This window comes from Crassostrea angulata, chromosome 4 (assembly GCF_025612915.1).
Source record: "Crassostrea angulata isolate pt1a10 chromosome 4, ASM2561291v2, whole genome shotgun sequence".
NCBI lineage: Eukaryota > Metazoa > Mollusca > Bivalvia > Ostreida > Ostreidae > Magallana > Magallana angulata.
The window spans coordinates 38687002-38712034 of NC_069114.1; the positions used below are offsets into that span (position 1 = coordinate 38687002).

At 33.7% G+C, this 25033-nt stretch overlaps 1 protein-coding gene across 1 annotated transcript in view; it reads left to right on the top strand.

Moving 5' to 3' along the window:
* The first annotated feature begins 1311 nt into the window (after nucleotides 1-1311).
* The window catches only part of LOC128181360 (low-density lipoprotein receptor-related protein 4-like), a 30225-nt gene continuing 6503 nt past the window's right edge, over nucleotides 1312-25033 (top strand). The window contains exons 1-12 of the mRNA XM_052849733.1: nucleotides 1312-1498; nucleotides 3570-4032; nucleotides 4387-4639; nucleotides 7685-7829; nucleotides 8574-8687; nucleotides 21199-21471; nucleotides 21953-22106; nucleotides 22768-22899; nucleotides 23298-23415; nucleotides 23786-23939; nucleotides 24119-24241; nucleotides 24334-24582. Of these exons, the coding sequence (XP_052705693.1) occupies nucleotides 1441-1498; nucleotides 3570-4032; nucleotides 4387-4639; nucleotides 7685-7829; nucleotides 8574-8687; nucleotides 21199-21471; nucleotides 21953-22106; nucleotides 22768-22899; nucleotides 23298-23415; nucleotides 23786-23939; nucleotides 24119-24241; nucleotides 24334-24582 (2236 nt within the window). The 5' untranslated portion in view covers nucleotides 1312-1440. The remainder of the gene's footprint in view (nucleotides 1499-3569; nucleotides 4033-4386; nucleotides 4640-7684; nucleotides 7830-8573; nucleotides 8688-21198; nucleotides 21472-21952; nucleotides 22107-22767; nucleotides 22900-23297; nucleotides 23416-23785; nucleotides 23940-24118; nucleotides 24242-24333; nucleotides 24583-25033) is intronic.

Genomic DNA, 25033 nt, shown 5'->3' on the forward strand with positions numbered 1-25033 from the left:
GAAGGGGAGGTTGACAATGGTTTTCGAGGGGTGTCAATTTCAACTGTTATCCTCCCTAACAGGCACTATTTATTTTGTTATACTGAATGTCTTTTTAAAAACTTTTAAGAAAATTTTACTGCTTTTATATAGGAATAACGTGAATTCTACAGCGAACCGTACGCGCATAATTTTCGCACATGTAACAATTTTTTAATGTTACCCGTTGCTAAGTGCGTTGCTAACGCTGAGGGTAATAGAAAATATTATGAACTGCGTCTTAACCAATCAGATTTCAGTGTTTAACATGAAAGTATAACAATAGATATTACCGTCCAGCTAAATGAAGATGAATTTATAGTTAAACTGATTTTTTTAGTAAAAAAAAAACCTAGACTGCCCTTATCCGAAACACGAAATTCTGAATATATAAATTGATACAAAATAACAAATAAAAAAATCTGTTGCCAGATAAAATAGTCCGTAAACTGAAGTTTCCGGATACCTTGTGCTTCACTGTACCTGAACTGATGTATGTATTTCAACTTACTTTGGAAATGTTTAGGGGCTTATTAAAAAAATAATTTATTAAAAAGAATTTTGAAATATTTTCATTACAGTATAAAACAATGGCACCCTTTCAGCTGATTCTTGAAATATTTCTACGAAAAAAATATAAAGTCTACGAATGCATTTTTGCGAAGGTTTTGTGCGTTTGCCGATCACAATTCTAAACGTAAATGATAAATTTTTTTTTTGATAATAATGACAATAACCAATTAGTGAATATGCATTTCTGTCATATTATTTGTAAAAGATTAATTGAAGCAACATAAGCCGCAATTTTTATGTTGGAAATTTCCATTGTAAAATTGAAATTTTCCGCTAAATTTAAAATAAAAGAATTATGGTTTATAAGATTCTGTAAGTCATATATTTGTTGGAATGCTATTTAGAGACTGATTAAAAAGCAAATTCATATCATAATAATCCTTGTAGAGAATTTTTTCCTGTTAAATTATTATTCTTATGATTTTCTTATATAGGTTAAAGTTACATGTAGATATCATAATTACCGGTTTTTGCAGCAAAATAATATTTTATTTAAAAAAAAATCCAGCTCGCATTGCATTAACAGACTTTATATCAGGTTATAGGCCAAGGTGCAAAGCCTACTACGAAGTCAAAACGAATTGAAGTCATAGACCAAAATGTCAAAATATATAATTTTGGAGATCGAGGCGATATAGTGGAAGACTAGCAGGATAAACAAAGTCATTTCGTCATCCTTCTTAAAAGTAAAGACAGCTTAGCGCGACTTATGAACCGGAAATAGACCACTACAGCGTTACAACGACTCGGCGGAGACTTCCTTCGGCAGAAGATTGGATTAAATCAGACCCAGTGCCCCTTATGTCTTTACGTTAATTGTGTGGAGAGACACGATAATAAAAGTGAAAAATGGAACTCTTATTGTACTGTTGCTGTTTTATACTGATTCTAAAGACAGGATACTCGGGTAAGTGAAAATCATGAAATTCTATTGCTTTTTAAAGATGGGATTTTGGTCCTGGTTATGTTATTCAATCTTGGTTCTGGAATGACAATTTAAATTCGCAAAATAAGAAGTTTTCGGGGGTTTTTTTTATTAAATGAATTTAAAGAATCCAACAAAGTAAATTATGAAATTTTATGCAATTGTGAATTAATATTGGGGCCCTGGATTTGTTTCCAAGAAATGCAATTAGTTTAAATCGTAAAAAATTAAGCATCAAACTTCTTTCGCCATTAAAAATGTTTTTCTTTTCTGCTCTTTGTTTCTGTGAACACACTCTTCAAGTCATAATGTACACTGTTTATGCTCTCATGGTATCAAGGACAAGCAGTAGTTTTATTTTGACGCATGGGCCCAATTACATGGCACTTGAAGGCAATTTATTCCGTTTCATTTTATGTTCCTTACGACTTCAATAATGTTTTTGAAAATTGTTCCCTCTCGCTCTTTCTTCTCTCAAGATTGTATATTCTATATGGTGTATAATAAATTATATTTGACACGTTCATACACATAATACATGTCATAAGCATAAACCCACTGCCTACTTCAAAAGAAGGATGCAATGACCTCAGAGAACGTTGGCCCTTTACGTAACGTATTTTGGTCCGCGTGCCAATAACTTATATTTTGGTCAGCATGTCCCAAACTTATATTTAGGCCCGCGTGCCTACCTAATATTTTTAGGCCCGCATGCCCCTCAGTAATATTTTTGTTCGCGTGCCCAAAACTTATATATTGGTCCGCGTGCCCTCTTGTCTGAATTAACGTTCACATTTCATGTCATTAAAAAATCTCGAATGTCAAATACTTACTCGTTCTTAGATCTAATATGAAAATTATACAATGCACATGTAAACCACATAGCGTTTTATAGAGTAAGAAGGTAAACCTTTTACATATAAAATGCCTTGAGAAAAATCTCACTAGGATTATGTAGAGTCTGGACACATGGGCTGAAAAGCAGAAATGACTTGTACATAATAAATTTGTAAATATATGAACAAGTACAAGTACTATCAACATAAAAGTTTCATTGCTCAATTTGAAATCAAAGAGAAAAGAAAGGGGAAGGAGCAGAAATACCGGTATATGTAACATTAAAGTATTTCTCCTTAACCTTTGGCCATTGTGTTACTGTACAGTATAAAGACCAAGGAAGCTTAAAATTGTTGTTTTCTTCGAAAGATAATTGTTGAGAGTTTCTGATCACCATAAGCCACAATGGAGGTTATGTTAGGTAATTCACTTCATATGTACATCACAGAACTATAAAAGGGTCAGTGTAATGTTAGAAGAGTAGAGATGAGTTAAGATGAGTCGTGGGTTTTGGGCGGGGTTCCATGGACGCTTTGTTCCTGAGAGGACACTGAAGTGTCACTTTGAGATTGACTTATAATAAGGAGGCCGAAATATTAACTGTCAGTAGAATTCTTTTGTTTAAACTACACATGATTAAGTTTGTTTCCCTGGAATACGTTTAATGTGAAGTAGTCTCCCAAACGTTGTTTAACGTATTACAAACGCGGTACTCGTGCATTGGTTGAGTCTTGGTATACTTCTAAAGATGTTATAGGAAATAACTGATATACCAACATATTGAGAGAAAATGACTCTTATGGATTTTTTCACTATTAAAGTCAATGTAAACTTCATTTTTAACGAAATAGACTTGCGGGTCATTGGTACATACATGTACTTGGGTTTCCGGTGGGGAGAGTGTATGATATCAATTTAATTGGGTTCTCATTAATTTTTATTTAATCATAAGAGCTTTTGGATATTATTTGAGATACAAGATCATCTTTTGTTTTTGTTTTGTTTTTTTCGTTTTCTATGAAGATACAATATAATTCACCGTTTATACTAGTAATCGTTCCCAAATAAACATTTAACCCATAATTTTTAACACAAAGAAAATATACAAAAATTCCTGTTGAAATACAGTATTGAACTGAATTGTGTGATAAACCATATACGTGCTTTGTGTGTTTACACTGCACAGACTAAATACTTGTCTAACATTCCGTTACAGTTCGACATGGAACCAACCTCGTGTGGTCGATGAATCCTTTAGTGAACGGAAAAGCAAGGATTGTTGGAATTGAAGGCGATCCCAACGAGTGGATACCAAGTGGAAACGTAACCGTGCGCCACATCAGCGCGCCGCACTCCGCGTGGCAGTTCCGTGGGCTGGCATTCCACTTCCGGCAGAAGACGTTGTACTGGAGCGAGAAGAGCAAGGAGCGGATCCAGGGACTGATGCTGGTCAACCGCTCCACCACCACCCAAACCTTGTACACGGGGACCTCTGGAAGTATTGACGGAATGGCGGTAGACTGGGTCTCCAATAATCTGTATTGGGCGGATCCTAAATACAACTTAATTATGATGATAGCATTGAAAGACAACAAGACAGACGAGGATCCATTTTACAGACAGATTGTCAAAACAGACCTGGAGAGTCCACATGGTTTGGCGGTTTATCCACAGAAAGGGTAGGTATCTTGTGGATGTGTTGGCAGACTGCTACATTTACTTAAAGATAAATGTACTTTATCGTTGATATGTTTGTAAGATGATCATTGAACGACAAAACACTGTAATTATGTTTCAGCTGAGCTATGGTACTTCTAACACGCTCCTATATATAGTTATTCAGTCATTTAACTCCTGAATGTCAGGTTCACTAAAAACTGCTTTGTTTGGTATCATCGCTTATTTACATTGTCCATACATGTTTATGAGTGGACAACGAGGTTTTTTTAACATTTCAAAGCCTCTCTTATCCTTTGACTTTGATGACGTTGGAAGATTTGATAAAAAAAAAAGTTTTTCCCCCAAAATTTCAGATATCTCTTTTGGAGTGACTGGGGTTTTTATCCGAAAATCGAAGTATCGGACCTACTGGGACTGAACAGGAGGACGGTGGTGTCGGACGACATGTTGTCTCCCCGGGGGATGGCGATAGATTACAAGGAGAATCTGTTGTACTGGGTGGACAGCCACAAAAACACGATAGAGAGCGTCCAGTTCAACGGAAACAGCAGACGAATCATCGTCTCTCACGCAGGCGCCAAATTCTTTGGAGTTGCAGTATTCGAGGTACAATTAGTCCAAACCAATTTTAAATTAATTTCTTGTTCTTGGGACAACTGAAATTGTAAGCGTTTGTACAATTTACCTGGTTCTTTTGTTGTTGTTTGTTTTTTGGTTAAAGAGGATTGGATGGTCTGGCGACCATTTTTTGACTACCGCTAAATTAACCTTCTTGGGAAGAAGAGCTCTGTAGATAATAGTTTGATTATTTTGTCTTTACAAAACAAAGTTTATGGCTAATGAAATCATCTTTTTTAAAGTTTAAAAGCAGATCTAATGGGTTTTTTTTAACCAGACAGTCTCCTAATTTTGATGGAACTTGTCTGAAAGTTTATATATCATTCTTTAGGTACAATGATATATCTTTAAATCAATAACAAAAACATACGTAGAAGTGAGCATTTTGATATATATAATTTTATTACTTTTTATTAGCATTATGTAATTTTCAGGCGGTGCCAAAAATAATTGGAGCTAGCGATTATACATTGTTATGTTTTTGCTGTGAATTCTCTAACCTATGAAGAGGCTTGTTTTTAGAAAATTATTATAGATTTGACCCCTTAACCAGTATTCTATCTTTTCACATACAAAATTTATTTGTCCTTGGATAAGTAAAGAAGTAGAGTTAAGTCTCGTGCCTTAATCGACTTTTATCCAAGTCGACTTGTACCATATATCAATCTGTACCAACAGCGTCATCGTTAACGTATCCCCAAATATTTGACTAGCCATTTGTTGGTAAGAACAATTTCAACTCTTAAAGAGGTCAGGAGAGTTCTATAGATTTCTTAGGTTAATAATACTAAACCTGATAAGTAGTTGGTTGTCTGGCTAAAAGATCCAAGGCTTCAATTTTTTTTCATGATTTTCATGTACTAGTTACAACTGTAGTATTAAACTTGAGAATGACGCATTGCATATGCTTGTATATGCTTTATGTACACGAATACTTTTTCTGTTTATAGCTACAGACAGAATCACTTAAATATGCAACTGTATGAAATTATCGAAACGTTTGGTTGATAAGTTCGATAATAGTAAACCGGAAGAGGAAGAGTAGTCATTATAAACGGATTTGAGATAATTTAAGGAGCATGACTACAATGATACAATGTGATGTAGTCGGTGACGTAGCATCCAATGAGGCAACTGCCTCTCAAAACTTTTTTTTATTTAAAAAATGCATTCATATGAATATTTTAAAATATTTCAAAAACATGATTACCACTATATTATTTTTGTATTTCATGATAGAAAATTTCTTTAAAAAGGTGTTATTTATAAATTTGTTGAGAACCATGCAGAGAAAATTTAAAATATAAAATATATTTTTGTAATTAAAAAATAGATAATGACTAGCGAGGTATGGTAGACCAATGGAACTATAACATAATAAATGTTTGCGTTATTTGCTTTTCCAAAGTCAGAATTAAGATCAGACTCGCAAATTAAATATGTATTAATCAAAAGAAGTTGTTTATAAAAAAAAAATACATCATTGATTATATTAATAGAAGATAATATTTATCGCTTTTAATTGTAGGGTATACGTATGAGTGAATTAGTCAACTTGTACACAAATGGGTACGAGTTGATCTCTGCTTTTTTTCTGGGTAAGAAATAAATACCAGTTGACCTAAATACGAATTTGACTGTTTTTTGATCCTAAAATTAAGGATAATGGCACAGAACAGAACAGTCGCAAATTCAACTTTGGAATACATAACTTCCATTGCTAAAATTAATGATACAGTGTATCCCTTTTGCAAATGCCCATTCGGTTTTTTCGTGAAATACAATTTTAATTTTTTTTTCAATTGAATCTATTCAAATGTATTATAATAAAAGTTTGCAAAAGCACAATTTCTAACTATATTCAGTTTTTTAAATTTTGGTGGTATCGAACCCACAACATAAAAACCCTAGTTCTATAAGGTTAGCTTGTGTCTGGTGCTCTAACCACTGATCCATTTCAGACACAACAAAGAAGGCTGTTTAAATACCAATAATGTGTGATTTAGGAACTTGTATTACTCTTTCAAAATGTTTTATTGTTGGGATACAAAATGATATTTTTAATGTATAATGGGTCATCTCTCCACTTTTTAGTTAATTGAAATCGGTTTGTTGTTCATTAGAACTTGTTTAGATTATGAGAAAGATATGGAACACAGACCCACTCTATAAAAAAAAGGCATTGAAGTTCTAAAACATGACACTATTTGGAGGTTTTGATACGTATACGCCTGTTTGAGTCAACATATTCCTAGTATTGAACACATTTAGAGTAATATGTAGGAAAGACGAATGGGGCCACATAAAAAAATATTTTTATCTCGTAATTAGTGGAGCATCGATGATTTGTTAGATATAATATATTGTTTTTATTATTTTTTTTAAAACCATTCATTGATATTTAAATTTTTCAGTATCTTATCCGGCCGTGTATAGGCATTTTACACGCCTTATTCATCCATCTTCTTTACCACTTGACTAATTCTCAATAAGGAATTATTCTCTGAATATTATGAGGCGATTAGCAAATTCATTAAAGCCCAACCGTCACAATCACCTCATGATATTCAAAGGAAGGTTCCTTATTACTTATATATATATATATATATATATATATATATATATATATATATATATATATATATATATATATATATATATATATATATATATATATATATAAAATTTTCTGCAATTTTAGGATGTAATGTTAACTTATTTACATCTTTACGTTATTTTAATTTCGTTTGATTATACAAACCCCGCTTGTGCCCACAATTGATATCGTCATTGATGAAACGTAACAAATTTTATACTGTTACTTATCAATATAATTAAATATTGAACAAAACAAATAATGCAAAGTTTTGCATACGAATATAATATATACAAACAGAAAGAGATACAAAAACACTTGAGAACTGTCACTGTTGTGATCAACATGGCCCAAGGATCACTGCAAAAACACACTGTAAGATACTAATGGTGCAAATATTTTAATTTACTATAAATTCCTTTGCATTTAATTTTCAGAAATACCTCTTCGCGACAGAGCAGATAGACGGACATCTGAGAATATACGATAAAAATACAGGAAAGGGCTACATCAACTACCAGCTGGGGTATATCCCATATGACGTCATAATGTATGACGAATCATCCCAACCGGGAAACTCTTGTAAGTTTAATCAATAGATGAATTCAATTGAAGTATAAGTTTATGCTGTCATTATGCAATCCGAGTACCTAAACACAAAAAAATCATATATCACCCCCCCTCCAAAAATGTAGTATGCAGCATTATACTAGCATACGAAAAGTCAACATTATATAAATAGTGCCTGTTTGGGAGGGTAACAGTTGAAACTGACACCCCGAGAAAACCATTGTAAACCGATGCCAAGCGGAGAAAACCATTTTCAACCGACCCAAAGCGGAAGTTGACAATGGTTTTCGAGGAGTGTCAATTTCAGCTCTTACCCTCCTAAACAGACACTATTTATTTTATTGCACTGAATGTCTTAATGTTTTAAAGAAAACTTAATTGCTTTTATATATGAATGATGTGAATTCTATGGCGAACCGTACGCGCATAGTTTACGCACATGTAACAATTCGTTTAGTTACCCGTTGCCAAGTGTGTTGCTAACGCTGAAGGTAATCAGATTTTAGTATTTGATATAAAAGTCTTATAATACAATGTATTACAGTTGTTGAAAAATCTAAACAATTTCATGCATAGGCATGAAATTGTACCTGCCAGCCACATAAAAAATAATCATATAAATGCAAATGTAGATCTATATATAATTATATATAATTATGTATTTTCACTTACAAGCACGTTGAATGACATCTACAGTGTATGTAATGTTACAATGACAAAAACCTTTTTTCCCTATCCAATGTTAATTATCTACAGCTGAATGTGACGAGCTTGACTGTGACCAGATCTGTGTCAACATGCCCCTGACTGGTCCCAGGTGTTATTGCGGGGACGGGTACGAGCTCCAAGAAGACCAGAAAACATGTGTTGGTAAGGGAGATCCAATTCCAAGGAATGGGAAAATTACGACAATTTTATGAACAAAATACGCCTGTATAATGTTCACAGGGTTATTTTCGCCCCGTGGACTTTACACCCCTCTACACTTGCAAGCAGTTTCGCCCCGTCTTGAATTCGCTCGGAAACACAGTCGTGTTTAAATAGAAATAATGTGAGACATTGGAATTCGCCCAGTCTTAAATTCGTCCGCTGACTACGAGGGCAAAAGGAGCGAAAATAAAACGGCCCGCAAATATTTTTCCGTATACATAATTGAAATTCTGAATTGAAAAATAAACGAATGTGTTACGCGGTATAGGTTTAAGCTAAAAATTTCATATTCAGAATTTTTTGTTTGATCTGTAGACAGCTGTGCATTTTACCAGCTGCAGGTCTGTAGCTTCCGGTCTGAAAAAAAAATTGGAATGACGATCTGGGAGCTACAGTTCGATCAAATAGCTACATGTAATTTCTTAGACAATACACGACTACGCTACGTAACAACATATATTTTTTTGTGTTTTCCTTTCAATCTTAATTACAATTTCAAATCTGTTTTCTTCTATTAGAATGAACCTCCAAATGCAAAAACGTTCATTTTTGTGTCATCTTTTTAACAAGTCAATTCATAGAGGTAGGTTATAGTTTTGACGTTAAAATCACTGCGCAAACTCAGGGTTAATGGATGTTGCATAATCATGATAACATAACTTCATAATTCTGAACGATATTAACCACCAGATCTTCATAAAATATTAAGAAATGATTTGACTAATTATAAACTATTATCAAGTATAGAGAAAATCAATATAATTTATCTTTGTAATTTAGGTATTTTCCAATATTTTTAAATACACTAGAACTCTTATTCTGATAAAGATCAATACAGTCTAAAAATGACGACGACCATCAAGCTCTCTTAACTTTCTCAAACGTAAATAAATTCAAGATATAAACTTGGTTGATAAATATTTAAATCTTCGGGCTCGACAAGATTTGGTCACGTGACTAACCAAGTTCATATCACAGTGAACTTTTTCCTATTACAATGCTGTTTATTTCTTGGTTGTATTGTGTTTTAATGGTGTGATATATATTTTGGGGCTCCAAATGGTTGTCCAAGAGAAAGCAGGGAAATCCAGTAAAAGTTATCCCTCTTTTTGTACATTTACTCCAAACTTAGTGTAATGCTTTGTCGAGGTTGGTAAAACTACTATTTGATCAGTCAGCTGGTGCGATTGAGGAAATTACCCTTATCTCATTCAACTGTTCAGTGCTTACTATCATATAATACGATTATATCATTATCATTTAAAAGATTTGGAGTGAATTTGTTTTAAAAGCGTTTTCCAGTTTGGTCATTACTGAAACCTTAAAAACATAAAGCAAGACTGGTGTAAATGGACTTATTAAGCTACACATAGCTCTCAAAAAGGCTATCTGCGGGAAATCGCTCAATATAATGTCCTGAAATTGCACATATTTACTGTGTAATTATTTTTTATGGGAACCCAATCCATTAGAAAATTGTGCTGTCGAAGTGAATATTGCCTTCAAATTTCCCATACGAATTGTTAAATTCTTTCCTTTTTTGAGGGGGGGGGAGGGGCTTTCCATAGACTATCCATAGAATATACGAAACCTATCACCTATCTTTGGGTCCATGGCAAATCAATTTTGGGCTGTTAATTATCTGAATCGTTAGAAAGGTGGGTTTTTTTTAACTACCAAGAAGATTAATGTAAAGCAGGTTATACAATGTAAATTTAATTGTTAAAAGTTTGCAACGAAAATTTCCCCCAATGTTAAGACTAAATTGCTAGTAAGGTTTTTTTTTTATTTACATGTTAAACAGCTAAAGAAATCACATAAAAGAGTTCCCAAATTAAGAATGAAAAAAAAAATCCTATTTTCTTCTAATTGATATTTCAATCTTCCTACCCATTTTTAAATGTATGTAATGTTACATGTACTTCATATAAGATTCAAAATTACGATATGATTTGATTAAAAGTTCTCTAGGACTGTAAAATCAGCTTTGAAAAAAGCTATTATTAAGAATAAATAAATTCAATAATGAGACTAAGATGTCAATATCTCATTTGTCAAATGTAATGTCCATCAGATGACTAATATTGATTTCTAGAAAGCTGCACCTTATATTGGTGCAAAAAATTGTTAACAAATGTCATGTTATTAGGTTCGCTTTTGCGACTAAAATTATCGTGCCAGAAATTTTGTCGAGAAAATTTTTTTTTACTAACGAATAGATAAGATTTAGCGATTATTTTTATAAGTATATATCAAATTGGTTATGTAAGTTTTAACACATCATTTAACATGTTTAATCTTACAATATTCAAAACACGTGATGACTTATATATTTATGCTCATGCGCAGTGAATAAGCTATGTGTTTCACAGGAAACTGAAGGTGGCATATTTCCCTTGCAAACATCAGGGGAAATACATAGCGAATGTAAATATTTTAATTGGTGATAAAATCCGTACCCTATTTCATTAAAAGCATATCAAGTTTTAATTAAGGTTGCATTTTAAATCGATATATAATAACCATAACACGAAAATCAGCATGTCTTCAATAGTGTTGATAAATGCTTTCTTTTCATTCATTTGAAATTTATTTTATAAAATCTTCACATGTATTGCAACATTATATGAATAACGAGTAAGTAAAATTTAATATTGCCTTGTAACAACCATTAATGATACAACGCCGCTTAATGCTATAAATAGCATTAAGCGTTGCAATTGCAACGCTTAATGCCATAAATTCTTGCATTAACAGTTGACATCTTCAACTGTTAATGATAAATCGCCGCTTAATGATATAATTGTATCATTAAGCGTCACAATTGCACAGCAGCCCTAACGCTTAATGAAACAAGCAAATATCGACATCCTCAACCGCTAATGATACAAACTTTATATCATTAAGCGTTGCAGTCGCACCCTTTAATGATACAAAATTGTAATAAAGAATGTAAAAACATCTTTATCTTTTCCTCAATTGGCTCAACAATTGTACATTAAGTACATTAAGTGGTAGATAGAATATATATATATATATATATATATATATATATATATATATATATATATATATATATATATATATATATATATATATATATATATACTGTATATATATAGAGAGAGAGGTGAGATGGAGAGAGAGAATCGATATATCAGACACAAATAGATAGATAAATGGATCGATGCAATGGTAGATGGATTGATGAACGGATAGATAAAATGATGAATGGACGGGTGTACAGATAGATAGATAGATAGATAGATAGATAGATAGATAGATAGATAGATAGATAGATAGATATTTAGATAGATAAAAAAACATCAATAAGTATAAAACAACAGAAAATAAACTGAATCAAACTCATTTTAATCAAGAGAAATTAAAAACAGACAAAATGTGAAATATATTCTGAAACAAAAACTTAAAAGATTAAATGTTGTTCAAGTTATTTGATAAACTGGCTTTTAAATAATGTTTAAACATCTTATCATTGCTTTGATATGGCCTAAAAAAATAGCACACGCAGGGCATTAATGAGCATCAGTGTTTATTAAGACTCATGAACTAGCATGATATTGATGAAAAGTTTTATTATATATGACCCCCAAGTTTGTTCTTTGAATATCTTGATTAAAATATTCGTTACAAAATTGGAAATGTCTACAGCTACTGTCTGGAAGCTGGGTACATGTAAACTTATTTCTTTTTTTCATATTTTGGTTTTTACTTTACTACCGGTAGTGTCAACATGCTCTGTTTCTGTATTTAATGTCTTGAACCTCAAACCATCGATTGTCAACCTCTCGAAGGTTAAGCCACGCATGGTGCCAAAATGGGGAAGCAATAACTCTTTTTAACTCTAAAACAAGTCCGCTTCCAGAACCTACAAGTCTTATTATTCGACGCACACTTACAGGTGAAGGGACAGAATGCAAAACATTTGGAGAAATGTACACCATTGGACATGGCGTGTCGTCAATGATGGTACGGAATAATGTGTTAACATTCCTAAGACGAAACCTATAACTAGGTTCCCTATCCAAAACAATGTGAAGTATTTTCCACCATATTTCTTTCGGCAATTCGATAGACGCGCCGTGGATATGGCTGTTATTGGTTTCCTTGTTTGATTTCTTGGAAGAAGTACTTGAACACGTTTCATTGTCTGAGACATGGCGCTGATTGTTTACACCAGGGAGCATGTTCTCGTTGCATTTGACAACAGTAGTGGGTGGCCTTTTACATGTTGAGGGTGTTTCTTTTTCCAGTCCGTCAACAGCATTGTCACAGCTTTCATCTGACTCTCTAGGATGGGGACTATTGTATTCATCCGAAACATTTGGTGGACTGTTGGGGTCAAGTAGAAAATCTTTACTGCATTCGTCAACAGTAGAGGGGATACAATTGCTGGTTAAATTTTTTTCTTCTTCTATATCACCAACATCATTGTCACAGCTCTCATCTGACTCTCTTGGAAAAGGACTTTTGTATTCATCCAAAACAGGCGGTGGACTGTTGGGGTCAAGTAGAAATTCTTTACTGCATTCGTCAACGGAAGAGGGGATACAATTACTGGTTAAAGGTGTTTCTTCTTCTATGTCACCAACATCATTGTCACAACTCTCATCTGACTCTCTTGGAAAAGGACTTTTGTATTCACCCAAAACAGGCGGTGGACTGTTGGGGTCAAGTAGAAATTCTTTACTGCATTCGTCAACGGAAGAGGGGATACAATTACTGGTTAAAGGTGTTTCTTCTTCTATGTGACCAACATCATTGTCACAGCTCTCATCTAACTCTATAGGAGAAGACCTATCCTCGTTAACAGAAATGTTACAGGCTGAAAACGTGTCATTTTCCTTCTGCTGAAAACTGTTTTCGCTCATCAACTCGTCTACACGACCATTCTGTAGTTCGTTTTCATTGTGTGTTTCAATATTTTCTATGATGTACTCTTTTGTTTGAGGATGTATGTCAATGCTGACATAGTGTTCACCCTGACCCTCTGGGAAATATCCAAGACAAAGCACGTTTAACCCTTCATCAAATTTTCCATCATTAGAAATAATTTTGCAATGCATTAAGCCATTTGCAGATATAATCAAAAATTGCAGATTTAGCTCTCGAGCTAATGCCTGCAAAGTAAGATTATCACCATACTCTCCGTTTTGTGACATTTTTTGAATATATTCTGCAAAATCTTGACAGACGAACGATCTATAGAACTCGCCATGCTTCTTTAAATGATCCACAGCACTTGTGCGGAGACTAGAAGCTGTTCTAAAAATGCCAATCATTGATAGTTGATGAACTACTGCCTCAAATTGGCAGTTACCATCTCCCTTAGGATCAAACAAAAGTGTGACTGAATCGTTTTCTATTAAATCTAGGCCTTCCAATCTGTCTGTATGAGAGAAAGGAATAAGATATTTCTTTCTGTGTTCATTGTTCATCGTATGCATTTTTCTGAACTTCTCTTTCTGTATTGTCTCACTTGCGATATTTTCAACCCCTACCCATTCTGTTCTAGAAGAACTCGACCTTGGATCTTGAAACTTAACAAGGTATTTATGAGATCTTAGCCTCCTTTCTACTATCCTTCCGGACAAAATATATCTGCGTCTTGGAATCCTTGATTTGCCTGTGGGGAAGCGAATCAGAACCTTTTCTCCAATCTCATACATTGATGGTAGTGACGCTTTCATTCTATATCGTTGCATTCTGTTTGCGCATCTTGCCGTCGAGTTTCTCACCCGTTGTTTCAATAATGAAATGTTTGGAGTAGCTTTGTGTTTTTTGTGCTGTCGGCCAAAGTATATTTCAAACGGCGTCTGATAATTGAGAACTTTCATTGCTGTTGTGTTCATAGAATGCACGACTGTTGGCAGATCTGTTACCCAATTTGAACCTTTTGTCGAGATTTTGAGAAATCCAAGTTTTCTTCTTAACGTTCTATGAGACCTTTCGCACTTTCCTTGTGATTCTGGGTGATAAGGGCGACTAGTAATTTTCTTAACTCCCTTTTTTAATAACAGTGAGTCAAAGGATCCTTTAAATTCAGTCCCATTGTCACAATGAAGAACTTTTGGAGTTCCATATTCTAAAAAGACATCATTCATTGTTTTGCATACGAGTTTGCTTGATTTGTTTTGCAAAGGTCGACGAATCAAAAACCGGGAAAATACATCAATGACAGATAGAATGTACTGGTATGTCTGCCCATGGCATTGGACTGGTTCTGATCTCATATTTATGAGATCGATTTGCCATCGGTCACCGATATTTTTTGAAATGATTGATTTAAGTGGGGGCTTGTTGGTGAACTTAGCATACTGTCGTGCATATATTTTGCTTTTCGCTAATTCACTTTGGATACGATGTTCACTTATTCCAGTGAACTCTTTTTGAATCCGATGGTTGAGCGCTCTAGCGCCACTGCCTTGAGCATCATTGAATTTGTTTTCAACAATATTTTGCAAATCATCTTTTAATAAGACTCTCTTGCCTCGGAAATGTAAAACGTCCCTCCTAACAGAAAAGTCAGATTTAGCACGATAGAACTGAAGGACAGCTCTTTTCTGTTCTAAGGATCGTTCTTTGACTGCCACATTAAATGATTTGTTTATAAGTGATAGAATGGTATTATATCTTTCTCTTGAAAACGGACGTATAGATCGAGTTTTCTTGTCCATGGCATACTCTGTAAGAGTTCTGTCAAATAAAAAAAAATCAAAGATTATTACACAACCACTAATGCTTGATAGTAATGTTATAGACAAAAACATTAAAGAACTAATATTATGACAAAGGCAATTCCTTGTTTTATCCTGCCAAACACATTTTAATGACCAATTTTTTTTTTATTTCTAGTAACAGTTATGTGTATTTTATGTCTAACAAAAGGACTTATTGTCTATATGCAATTTTTTTTTTAACATGAAGAAATAAATTACTTTGTGATTGACATATCAAATGAAATAACGTACATGAATGTGAGTGTTAGCTATATTTTTACTACAGTAACTTGATCAAAGGGTCAGATTACATGGAGTTGCCAGACGCGGATCATCAGATAAGAAGTAACCCGTAGCGTCGAGTTTGATTTAATGATTCGCGCCTTGCAACGAGACGTGATCTGATTCTTTGGAACATGATCCCCTATGATAATAAATTCATTAGATACCTTTCCGCAAGGTAAAATACAAAACAAAACAAACCATCATACTTATTGAAAACATTTTAATTCAAAGTATATATTGAAAACGGTCTAACAAGCAAAATTGATTTATTGGGTACCACGTCATTAGCTTCAGAGCGGTGGTATAATGTAATACATGTAACTTCGCTTCGCTTCTTGTTTGATCTGCTGATTCACCCCTTGCTATTCCACATGATCCGAACCATTAGATCAAGTTATGATCATATATACTGTAAACCAAATTTTATTCGTGTCTGCTTTATTTCGCGATTAACTTTAGATAAACTGGTTTGCGACGACTAATGTTCGCTACCAAGCCTTATCAAGAACCCGTTGTTATACATGTAACAACCATAAAACAACAACTGGTTTTTAGCGAGAAATATTCGCGACGACGAGGCTCTTATTACTTCGCGAAAATTTCTCGCACGCAAATAAATGTTGGTTAACAGCATATGCAAAACCGGAAATATAAATCTTTCGCTTTTTAAGCCGTTAGCGAATACGCTAGACGCTTTGTTCCAACTAACATTTGTGGTTACTAAGGCATGGAATGTATCATCTATGTTAGAAACCTTAAAGTAGCCCGAGTATCGCACTACGTCATAATATTGTTTCGACATTTGCATAGCGTTTTAGATTCCCGGTATTGATTTTGCTTTATATCGCTCTTGTAAACCAAGGCAATAATAAGCAATTAGAACGGTAATATATATATTCTATGAGAGATAGAAATGATTCATGTTGAGAAACTCGATTCTGTTAAAGTAAAATGAAAAACGAAGTTTCTGATTAACCAGGGTCTCAGTTATGCTTATATCTTAGAACTTTGTTATGATGCCCCCCCCCCCCCGAATTTTTTTTTCTTTTACTAAAACCGGTTTAAATTTAGAGACAGAAGCTATTTCGAATTTAATCCATCGTCAATTAATTAATGTTTAAATGAAATCTAACATTGTTGACAGATCTAAGCAGAAAACTGTATAAAAATGTGATTTTTACGGATTTTTTTTTCGTCAGGGTCTACTTGGTTTAGAGCTTACATGTATAGCGTGAAAAGTAATCTGTCAACATATGATTTATTCTAGCAAATCTTGTTTCTAAGATGTCAATCTATAGACAAAAATTTAAGTTTAAGTCCATAAAATAGTAAAAAAAATGACCAAACACGATGCATGCATCTCATTTTTTAATTTTTTTTTTTTTGATACATCAGGTCCATAAGGCATACTTAAATTTACTTACAACAATTTGCGCAAAATTATTGATGAGATATGGATTACATAAATGTTTATACTCTATTTTGTATGTCCAGTTCTAATTTTCCTAAAATTTGTAATTATTTAAAAACGGACGTCTGGCAAATTTCATTATTGTCAATAATTGTTGCAAGGGGAGAGGTGATAGAAAACAAACTAGCATGTAAACATACATATTGTCCTATGTATATGTATTGCTAGAATGTATGTCTATCATTTAAAACTAATCTTTTAATGATTGATCCCATTAAGTGCCAAGGATAGGACTACCTTAAATAAATGGATGGTAACGACCCGCATTAGTGGATAATTTATTGGAATACTTGTTGCAATGATCAATTATTCTAAAGCAAGTATAAAATACGAAACATATATATCAATGTTATTATCCAGCTTCCTATCTACCTGCGGTTTTGATAGAAAGTTCACATAGGAAATGAGACGCAATATTCTGAGACGTTCAATTTCCTATGAATGCACTTTGCTAATTCATGCGCCATGAGCACAAACGTCACCACGTGTTTTGAGTATATTTATTTCGGTAAGAATAACATTTAATGAAAAGTTCAACCTTATATAACCAATTGGATATGTACTTTTGAAAAATTATCAACATCGAATTATATCTACTCCTAAATTAAAAAGAGTTTTCTCTACAAAGTTTCTGGCACTATATTATAGCCGCGGAAGCGTACTTAATAACATGCTAATATGGCTATTTCATGTATGTTTCGTATCCCTGACTGAGAGCGTATATAATGGCTTTACAGCGACGATAAACATACATTTCATACAAAAAAAAAACAGTATGAATATAAATATAAGCATTGGATGCTTATTTTTGGATGTCGTCGGTCCTATGACACACCAATGCGGTGCAGACAAATTATCATACCGCGCTAGCGCGCGGTATTCAATTTGTCTGCACCGCATTGGTGTGTCATAGGACCGACGACATCCAAAAATAAGCATTCAATGCTTAAAAATACAATCGTAAGAGCATTTATTTCTTCATAAAATATCAATCTTGATTCCAGTGGGTTTTTTAAGCGAGTTCTGTGTGTTTGTGTGTGTGGAGAGAGAGAGAGAGAGAGAGAGAGAGAGAGAGAGAGAGAATCAAATTGATTCATCAATCAATATAATAAAAGCTCATTACTGTTAACACGTTTACGGTTCTCTACATAATCTAATGAAATTACTAATAGTGAAGAAAACAAGTTTTACGATGGAATATGCCTTGCGAATACCATCCCGCTTTCATGAATATATATGCGGTTTATCTGTTTCTATACATTTGTTTATTTATACTTGTCTTTAAAGAACAATAAATAAATAAATATATTGTTACCTGCAGGTTTTATACGATGTCCAAATCTTGTACTAGAAGGTATCTTTGAAAGTGTAAATGGCGTTCTCTGGCGTTTGGAAGTGTTGGTGTTGCGCACTGCATAGTCAATTTGTTCCGGTCATTATTCGATGTCAAAAAAAGGGGGTCATTGTTTAGAACACAGTTCTATATATAAGTAATACATTTTTAGTTGTAAAAAGAAAAATTAGTTCGATTTTGTTTTGCGATTTTGAACAGCGTAATACGATCGATTCATCATTGCGGTGTGTGTGCGTGTGTGCGTGCGGGAGGGAGGGGGGTGACACATGCTCAATGATTTGATTGTTTCAATATTTCTAAAATTAAAAAAGAAGATTTGATATGTTTTGCTTTGTATAGTATAAACATTGTACTAAACTAAAATTACCTAATTAAATTAAAGTTGCTTTTTTTATCGTTGTAACGTATAATGTCTAATATGCATGACAGAAATCCGAATTAAATATTACGGGGAGGGGGTCAATTTTGTTTTTAATCTTTTGACGGCATGTGTGAAGAACAATTCTTACGAAAATTTCAAAACATAATCTACACTGCTTACATTTACATATACGAGGATTGTCCAAACAAAATCGAGGACACATGTAATTTTATTCAAAATAACGGCACTATTATCAGGAAAGCATTATACTATTATGATAAAGAGTATATTAATGTATATGTATGAAAATCAGAGCAATGTACATTTTTGTATTGGAGTTATCATTTTATATACATTGCCTATACAGTCTGCATGTTGAGTTATAACGACGTCCTTAAAAAGTCGTAGTCCTGGGTTTACCCGAGAGTGATTTACCGCATTCACAGTCTGACCAGAAGGTACAATCGAACGCTCCATAAAAATTGCTTGTTTCACTTGTAGATAAATTAACTCGAAATATTCTATGTTTTTTCCTGTTTCCAGCATCATTTCTTTTTGTTTCTATTTGTGTTTTACTAAAAACAAATAGTGAAACGGACATTCCATACTTCAAAGAAAGTCACTATCCGTTTGAATCCTCACTGAAGCCGCGTTCCTACCCCCCCCCCCCCCCCCTCCCAAGCACACACATATCTTACTCATTGATTGAATTCAATTTGTATCCAGTTGTCATATTGTAAGTTTTGAAGTTTAACTCACCAATAGTAATTTCGAAATAAACAAACTGAAACAAAAATATAAGGTTATTTTAATAGTGAAGAAATTCATAATGATTCCATGTAGCAAAAGAGATAGACGCCCACCCTCCCTCCATCAAAACCACCTTAACGAACTCCGATCCTCAGCAATTTTCTATAACTCTAAATTGTCCAGATTTCTTTTTTATTCGTACCATAAATCTGCCATTTATATGTACAAATTTAATTAGACTTGCAGATTTAATATTAACCACATCTATTGAACGATCTGCTTGGCTTGGTGACTCCTCGGAAACCTAGTACATAATGGTAAAGGGGTCCGAGCAACCGATGCACCTGTAAAACCGGGTTTTTTTCTTATTTGTCTCAACTTGTATATTTGTTCCATTATATCCATTGTAGCAAAAATTTTAATAACTTCATAAAATGCATGGATATCATAAAAAAAATTCTTTTTATTTTATTTCGTTTTTAAAGTTTGAAGGATAAATCACATTTTTATAATGAAAAAAAAAATAGTTAGCCTGCGTTGATGTAGCCCCCCCCCCCCTCCCCTCTCACAAAAATAAATAGATAAATAAATAAGACTAAGAGATACCATTCAATACCCCTTCTTTATAACACATGATCTATAAATTAGTTCGTAAGATTAGAGATAATAGATAAGTCCATTAGTTATATTACAAGAAAAGCTTTCCATTCGGCTCCCTTTAAGCAGCGGGCCTCCCATGGGCAATCACGCAAAAATCACGCAGTTGTTTTAAAGAAGTTCATTATCAATGTTTTTTGTATTCGCTAATTTACCTGTGTATATAGGCAATCATGTGAAATTGTAAATATATTCTCGCTTTTTATATTTGACACAATATAGCATCTGATTTTTTTCAATGTACATCGTATGAATATGATCTAACAATTTGTAAAAATATTGTAAAAAAAAAAAAGCTGTTAAAAGATTAATTTCACGCTATGAATTGTGAGCAAAGTGAATTTCAGCTAAAACTGATGTTACAGGCATGTAGCACCGTTTTTAAAAGTGGGGGGGGGGGTGATAAAAAAATTAATAATTCACCTTGAAATATTAGATCTGCCTTGTTTAAGCAAATATTCATCCCATTGCTTTATGAACACAATAATATTTCAATCATTTTTACAATTTTGTATCATTAAAGGGTGCGACTGCAACGCTTAATGATATAAAGTTTGTATCATTAGTGGTTGAGGATGTCGATATTTGCTTGTTTCATTAAGCGTTAGGGCTGCTGTGCATTTGTGACGCTTAATGATACAATTATATCATTAAGCGGCGATTTATCATTAACAGTTGAAGATGTCAACTGTTAATGCAAGAATTTATGGCATTAAGCGTTGCAATTGCAACGCTTAATGCTATTTATATCATTAAGCGGCGTTGTATCATTAACGGTTGTTACATTGCCTTTATTTTCATTTGGATGTGGGTTTTTTTTCTGTTTCTTCCAGCGTCCAACTTATTTATTCAGCCAGCACATATCTACGCCATCCGTGACGCCATCTGTCAGTATCCCGCCAACTTTGGTCACATGTCCTTGAAAAACGTGACCTTGGACAAGCAATGCTTCATCAAGACCAGGAAGGGGTTCATGGCGCTAGCCTACGATGGCGACCAGAGGACGCTGTTTTACTCGGAAAACTCCACCAAGAGTATCAGCAAGGTCCAGTTGAGACGCGGGGAGTACACACAGACCATCGTGAAGGCTATAGGGATCGTCAAAGGTACCGAAGGGTCGGCAACATTACTGATGTCTTATATCTGTCAAACATCACTTGAGTTCTGCTTTTGATCAGTCGCGTTCAGATTTGATCGGTTGAGTTCTGTTTTGATTTATTGTAACGAAAAGTTGAATACTTATGGGCTATGTCTGATTGAAGGTTCTCGTTGTTTTCAAATATGTGATACATTCATAAATAGGTGTAAATGAAAATATGATTCAAAACAGTTTATAAAATTGAAATTTAAAAATTTTGGAAATGTTATCGTGGTGCAAATTTGAAGTTTGAAAAATTTATGATGTTTTAGATATTTTTAAAAATAATAACCGTGCAAAGAAAGCAAAAAATACCAAAATGCAAGATCTAGTGAAACACCAAGTTTTTTATTAATAAAAAAACCCCTCTACATTACATACAAAGTTAAACGTTTTGTGAAAATAAAAATCTAATCAATCTTTGGAAATCTTTTATTCTTAACATAAAGGATTAACGTTTGATTGGATGACGAAGAACCTGTTTTGGACGGACAGTCTGTACAAATGGATCATGGTCTCCCGGCCGGACGGACGATTTCAAAAGAAACTCATCACCGACAACCTCGTGGATCCGCTGGGCATAGCAGTCCACCCGGGACGAGGGTAAACAATTTTAAGCCTTCTTTGAATAAGTCTATGACCTCAGTGCACTAAACCAGATTCTTGTTCCAGCTATTGAGAGTAGATGAATCCGTATAATGCATAGTCATCATTATTTTGCTATATAATTGAACACCCTATTTTCAGTATGTTAGTATATAAATAGTGCCTGTTTGGGAGGGTAACAGTTGATATTGACACCCCGAGAAAACCATTGTCAACCGACGCGAAGCGGAGGTTGACAATGGTTTTTTCGGGGTGTCAATCTCAACTGTTATCCTACCAAACAGGCACTATTTATTTTGTTATACTGAATGTCTTACGTTTAAAGAAAACTTAACTGCTTTTACATAGGAATAACGTGAATTCTACGGCGAACCGTACGCGCATAATTTTCGCGCATGTAACAATTTGTAATGTTACCCGTTGCTAAGTGCGTTGCTAACGCTTAGGGTAATAGAACGGATTATGAACTGCGTCTAAACCAATCAGATTTCAGTATTTAACATGAAAGTATAACAAATACAAATGACAAATGTACATGCTGTTTGATTTATACATTTGTTATAAAGATCCATTTAATTAAGATATTTTGATAAACCGTCATTAAATATTCATTAAATACTTATCTAGTATAATTACCTGTCGTCTGCGTTGTTTGTAGAGAACTGTACTGGAGTGACCCCGGCAGAGGTGTGATAGAGGTGTCAGCATTAAATGGAGGCGGCAGACGACAGCTACCAATAACCGACCTGAATCACCCAAACCATCTCTACCTGGACTGCACCAACGACATGTAATTAATTGGCAATATACTAGTATTACATACGTTCTTAATTATATATAACTTTGCTAGGTGTCATCACAAACATTTCAAAAGAAACTTTCATGAAATTCCATACAATTCTAAATCGATCAATTAAATTTTAAGCAACAAACTCGAATCTAATGAAATTATTATAAATAATTGGTAAGCGCAACTTAGTACGTGTATTATATACATGTTTAAAACACATATGCACTCTTAGGATTACAATGCAGAAGGCAGCTGCAGTCCTGAAATACGAAATAAAACTAAGAACCGAAATAAAATGAAGGAAGAAAAGAAAAGAAAACTTTTCTTTCTCTTTAAAAAAAATCCCAAAACATAAAGGTGGGCATTTTATATACCATTTTCTTTATCATTATTCAAAGACTGTACTGGGCTGATTCCGGACTTAACCAAGTTGCTAGTTACGACCTTGACTTGGACATGACGTCGGTTGTTTATAAACAACAATCGGCCAACTTTTATGGCATCAGTATTTTTAAGGTAAGTTAATTGTTACAATTCGTTAACTATTAGCATGTATGAAATTTAATGTTAATACTACTCACATATTTTCTACCTACTAATGCCGAGGCCAGTATCAAAAATACATGTATCTTCAAATAGCGCCAATTATTTGATTTAACTAATTTTTAAATTTCTTTGAATAAATTTTTTTTTAAACAGTTTACATTTATGATAAGTGTTCCCTTGCTGGAGGATATCGCTGTTCCATTTTACAGTAAATTTAAATTTGTATTTTAGGTTATTCCTAAAAATGTTCGAAACACCCTTACAATGCCATTAGCTTTGGAAATATCTAAAGTCTCTAATAAATCAAAATAAGCAACACGCTATTTTAATTTTTTTACAGGATTACATTGTATGGACGGATCAGAATGATATGAATGGTATTCACATAGCAGACATACAAACCCAGAACAAAGTCAGAGGAATTCTACACCCGCAGACTGGGCATGCGCTAGACGTCATAGCCTATGACGTTCTAAACCAACCAATTCTAGATGGTGATTAATTATTAGATTAATATTCTATATTAAATAAATTCACAGACTTAAAAAATGGTTTTGAAATTAATGATAATTAAATAATTTACAAGTATTTCTTCATTATTCGTAAAATCAAACATAAAAATGAAAACAAGTTGAAAAATCCTACTTAAAATTAAAAACATACGGGTTCCTAGTTTCCTGTGAAGAAAACAACGGGTACTGTGACCAGCTCTGTCTTGGATTGTACAACGAGTCCTACGTCTGCGCATGCGGAACAGGGTTTCAACTTGACACAAACTTGCGTTCTTGTGTATCAGGTACATAACTACTCTTATATTTTACTTATTGATCTCAATTTACAAACAATAACAAATGCAGCATATTATCAACATCAATTGCACTTGTTTAGGTTTAGTTCGAGAAAATTTTGTGATAGCAGCCGACTCTTACCAAAAGCAACTCTATCAAGTGGATTTGTCCACTGGTGATGTCCACGTGATAGCACCGGATGTGACGCACAACCGACCGATCGCTGTGGCGTTTGACCCCGTCAAAAATCAGCTGTACTGGACGGACAATGACCGAGCGGAGGGAAAGGCGATACAGAGGATCAACATAGAGGGCAGACAGGCTGATATAGTCACAACTCTCTCTGAAGGTGCTGATTTATTGATTGATTGATACTAAGTGCTTGTGTGAAAGTACAGAGAGAGAGAGAGAGAGAGAGAGAGAGAGAGAGAGAAAGAGAAAGAAAGAGAGAGAGAGGGTAGAGAGAGAGACAGATAGACAGACAGACAGACAGACAGACGGGCAGAAATCGAATGACGCCCTGAACTCTGGTTTTTCTGATGATTCTATTTTCAGGTTTTAAATAATGTGTTTTATTTTGCTAATTTTAAAAGAAACCTATTTGTAGCAAGTTTCTTTGCAAAAACCCATTCATTAATTTCTTAGCAATTTAGAAAGAGTTCTAAAAAATACTTTTCTGTATATCAAAAAAGGTTCAATAAATTGACAACCTATAATCCTTAAACACTTTTTACTGATCAAAGAAATAATTTCATTTATTGTTAGAATAAGATTAAATTAAGTTTTACATATACATGTAT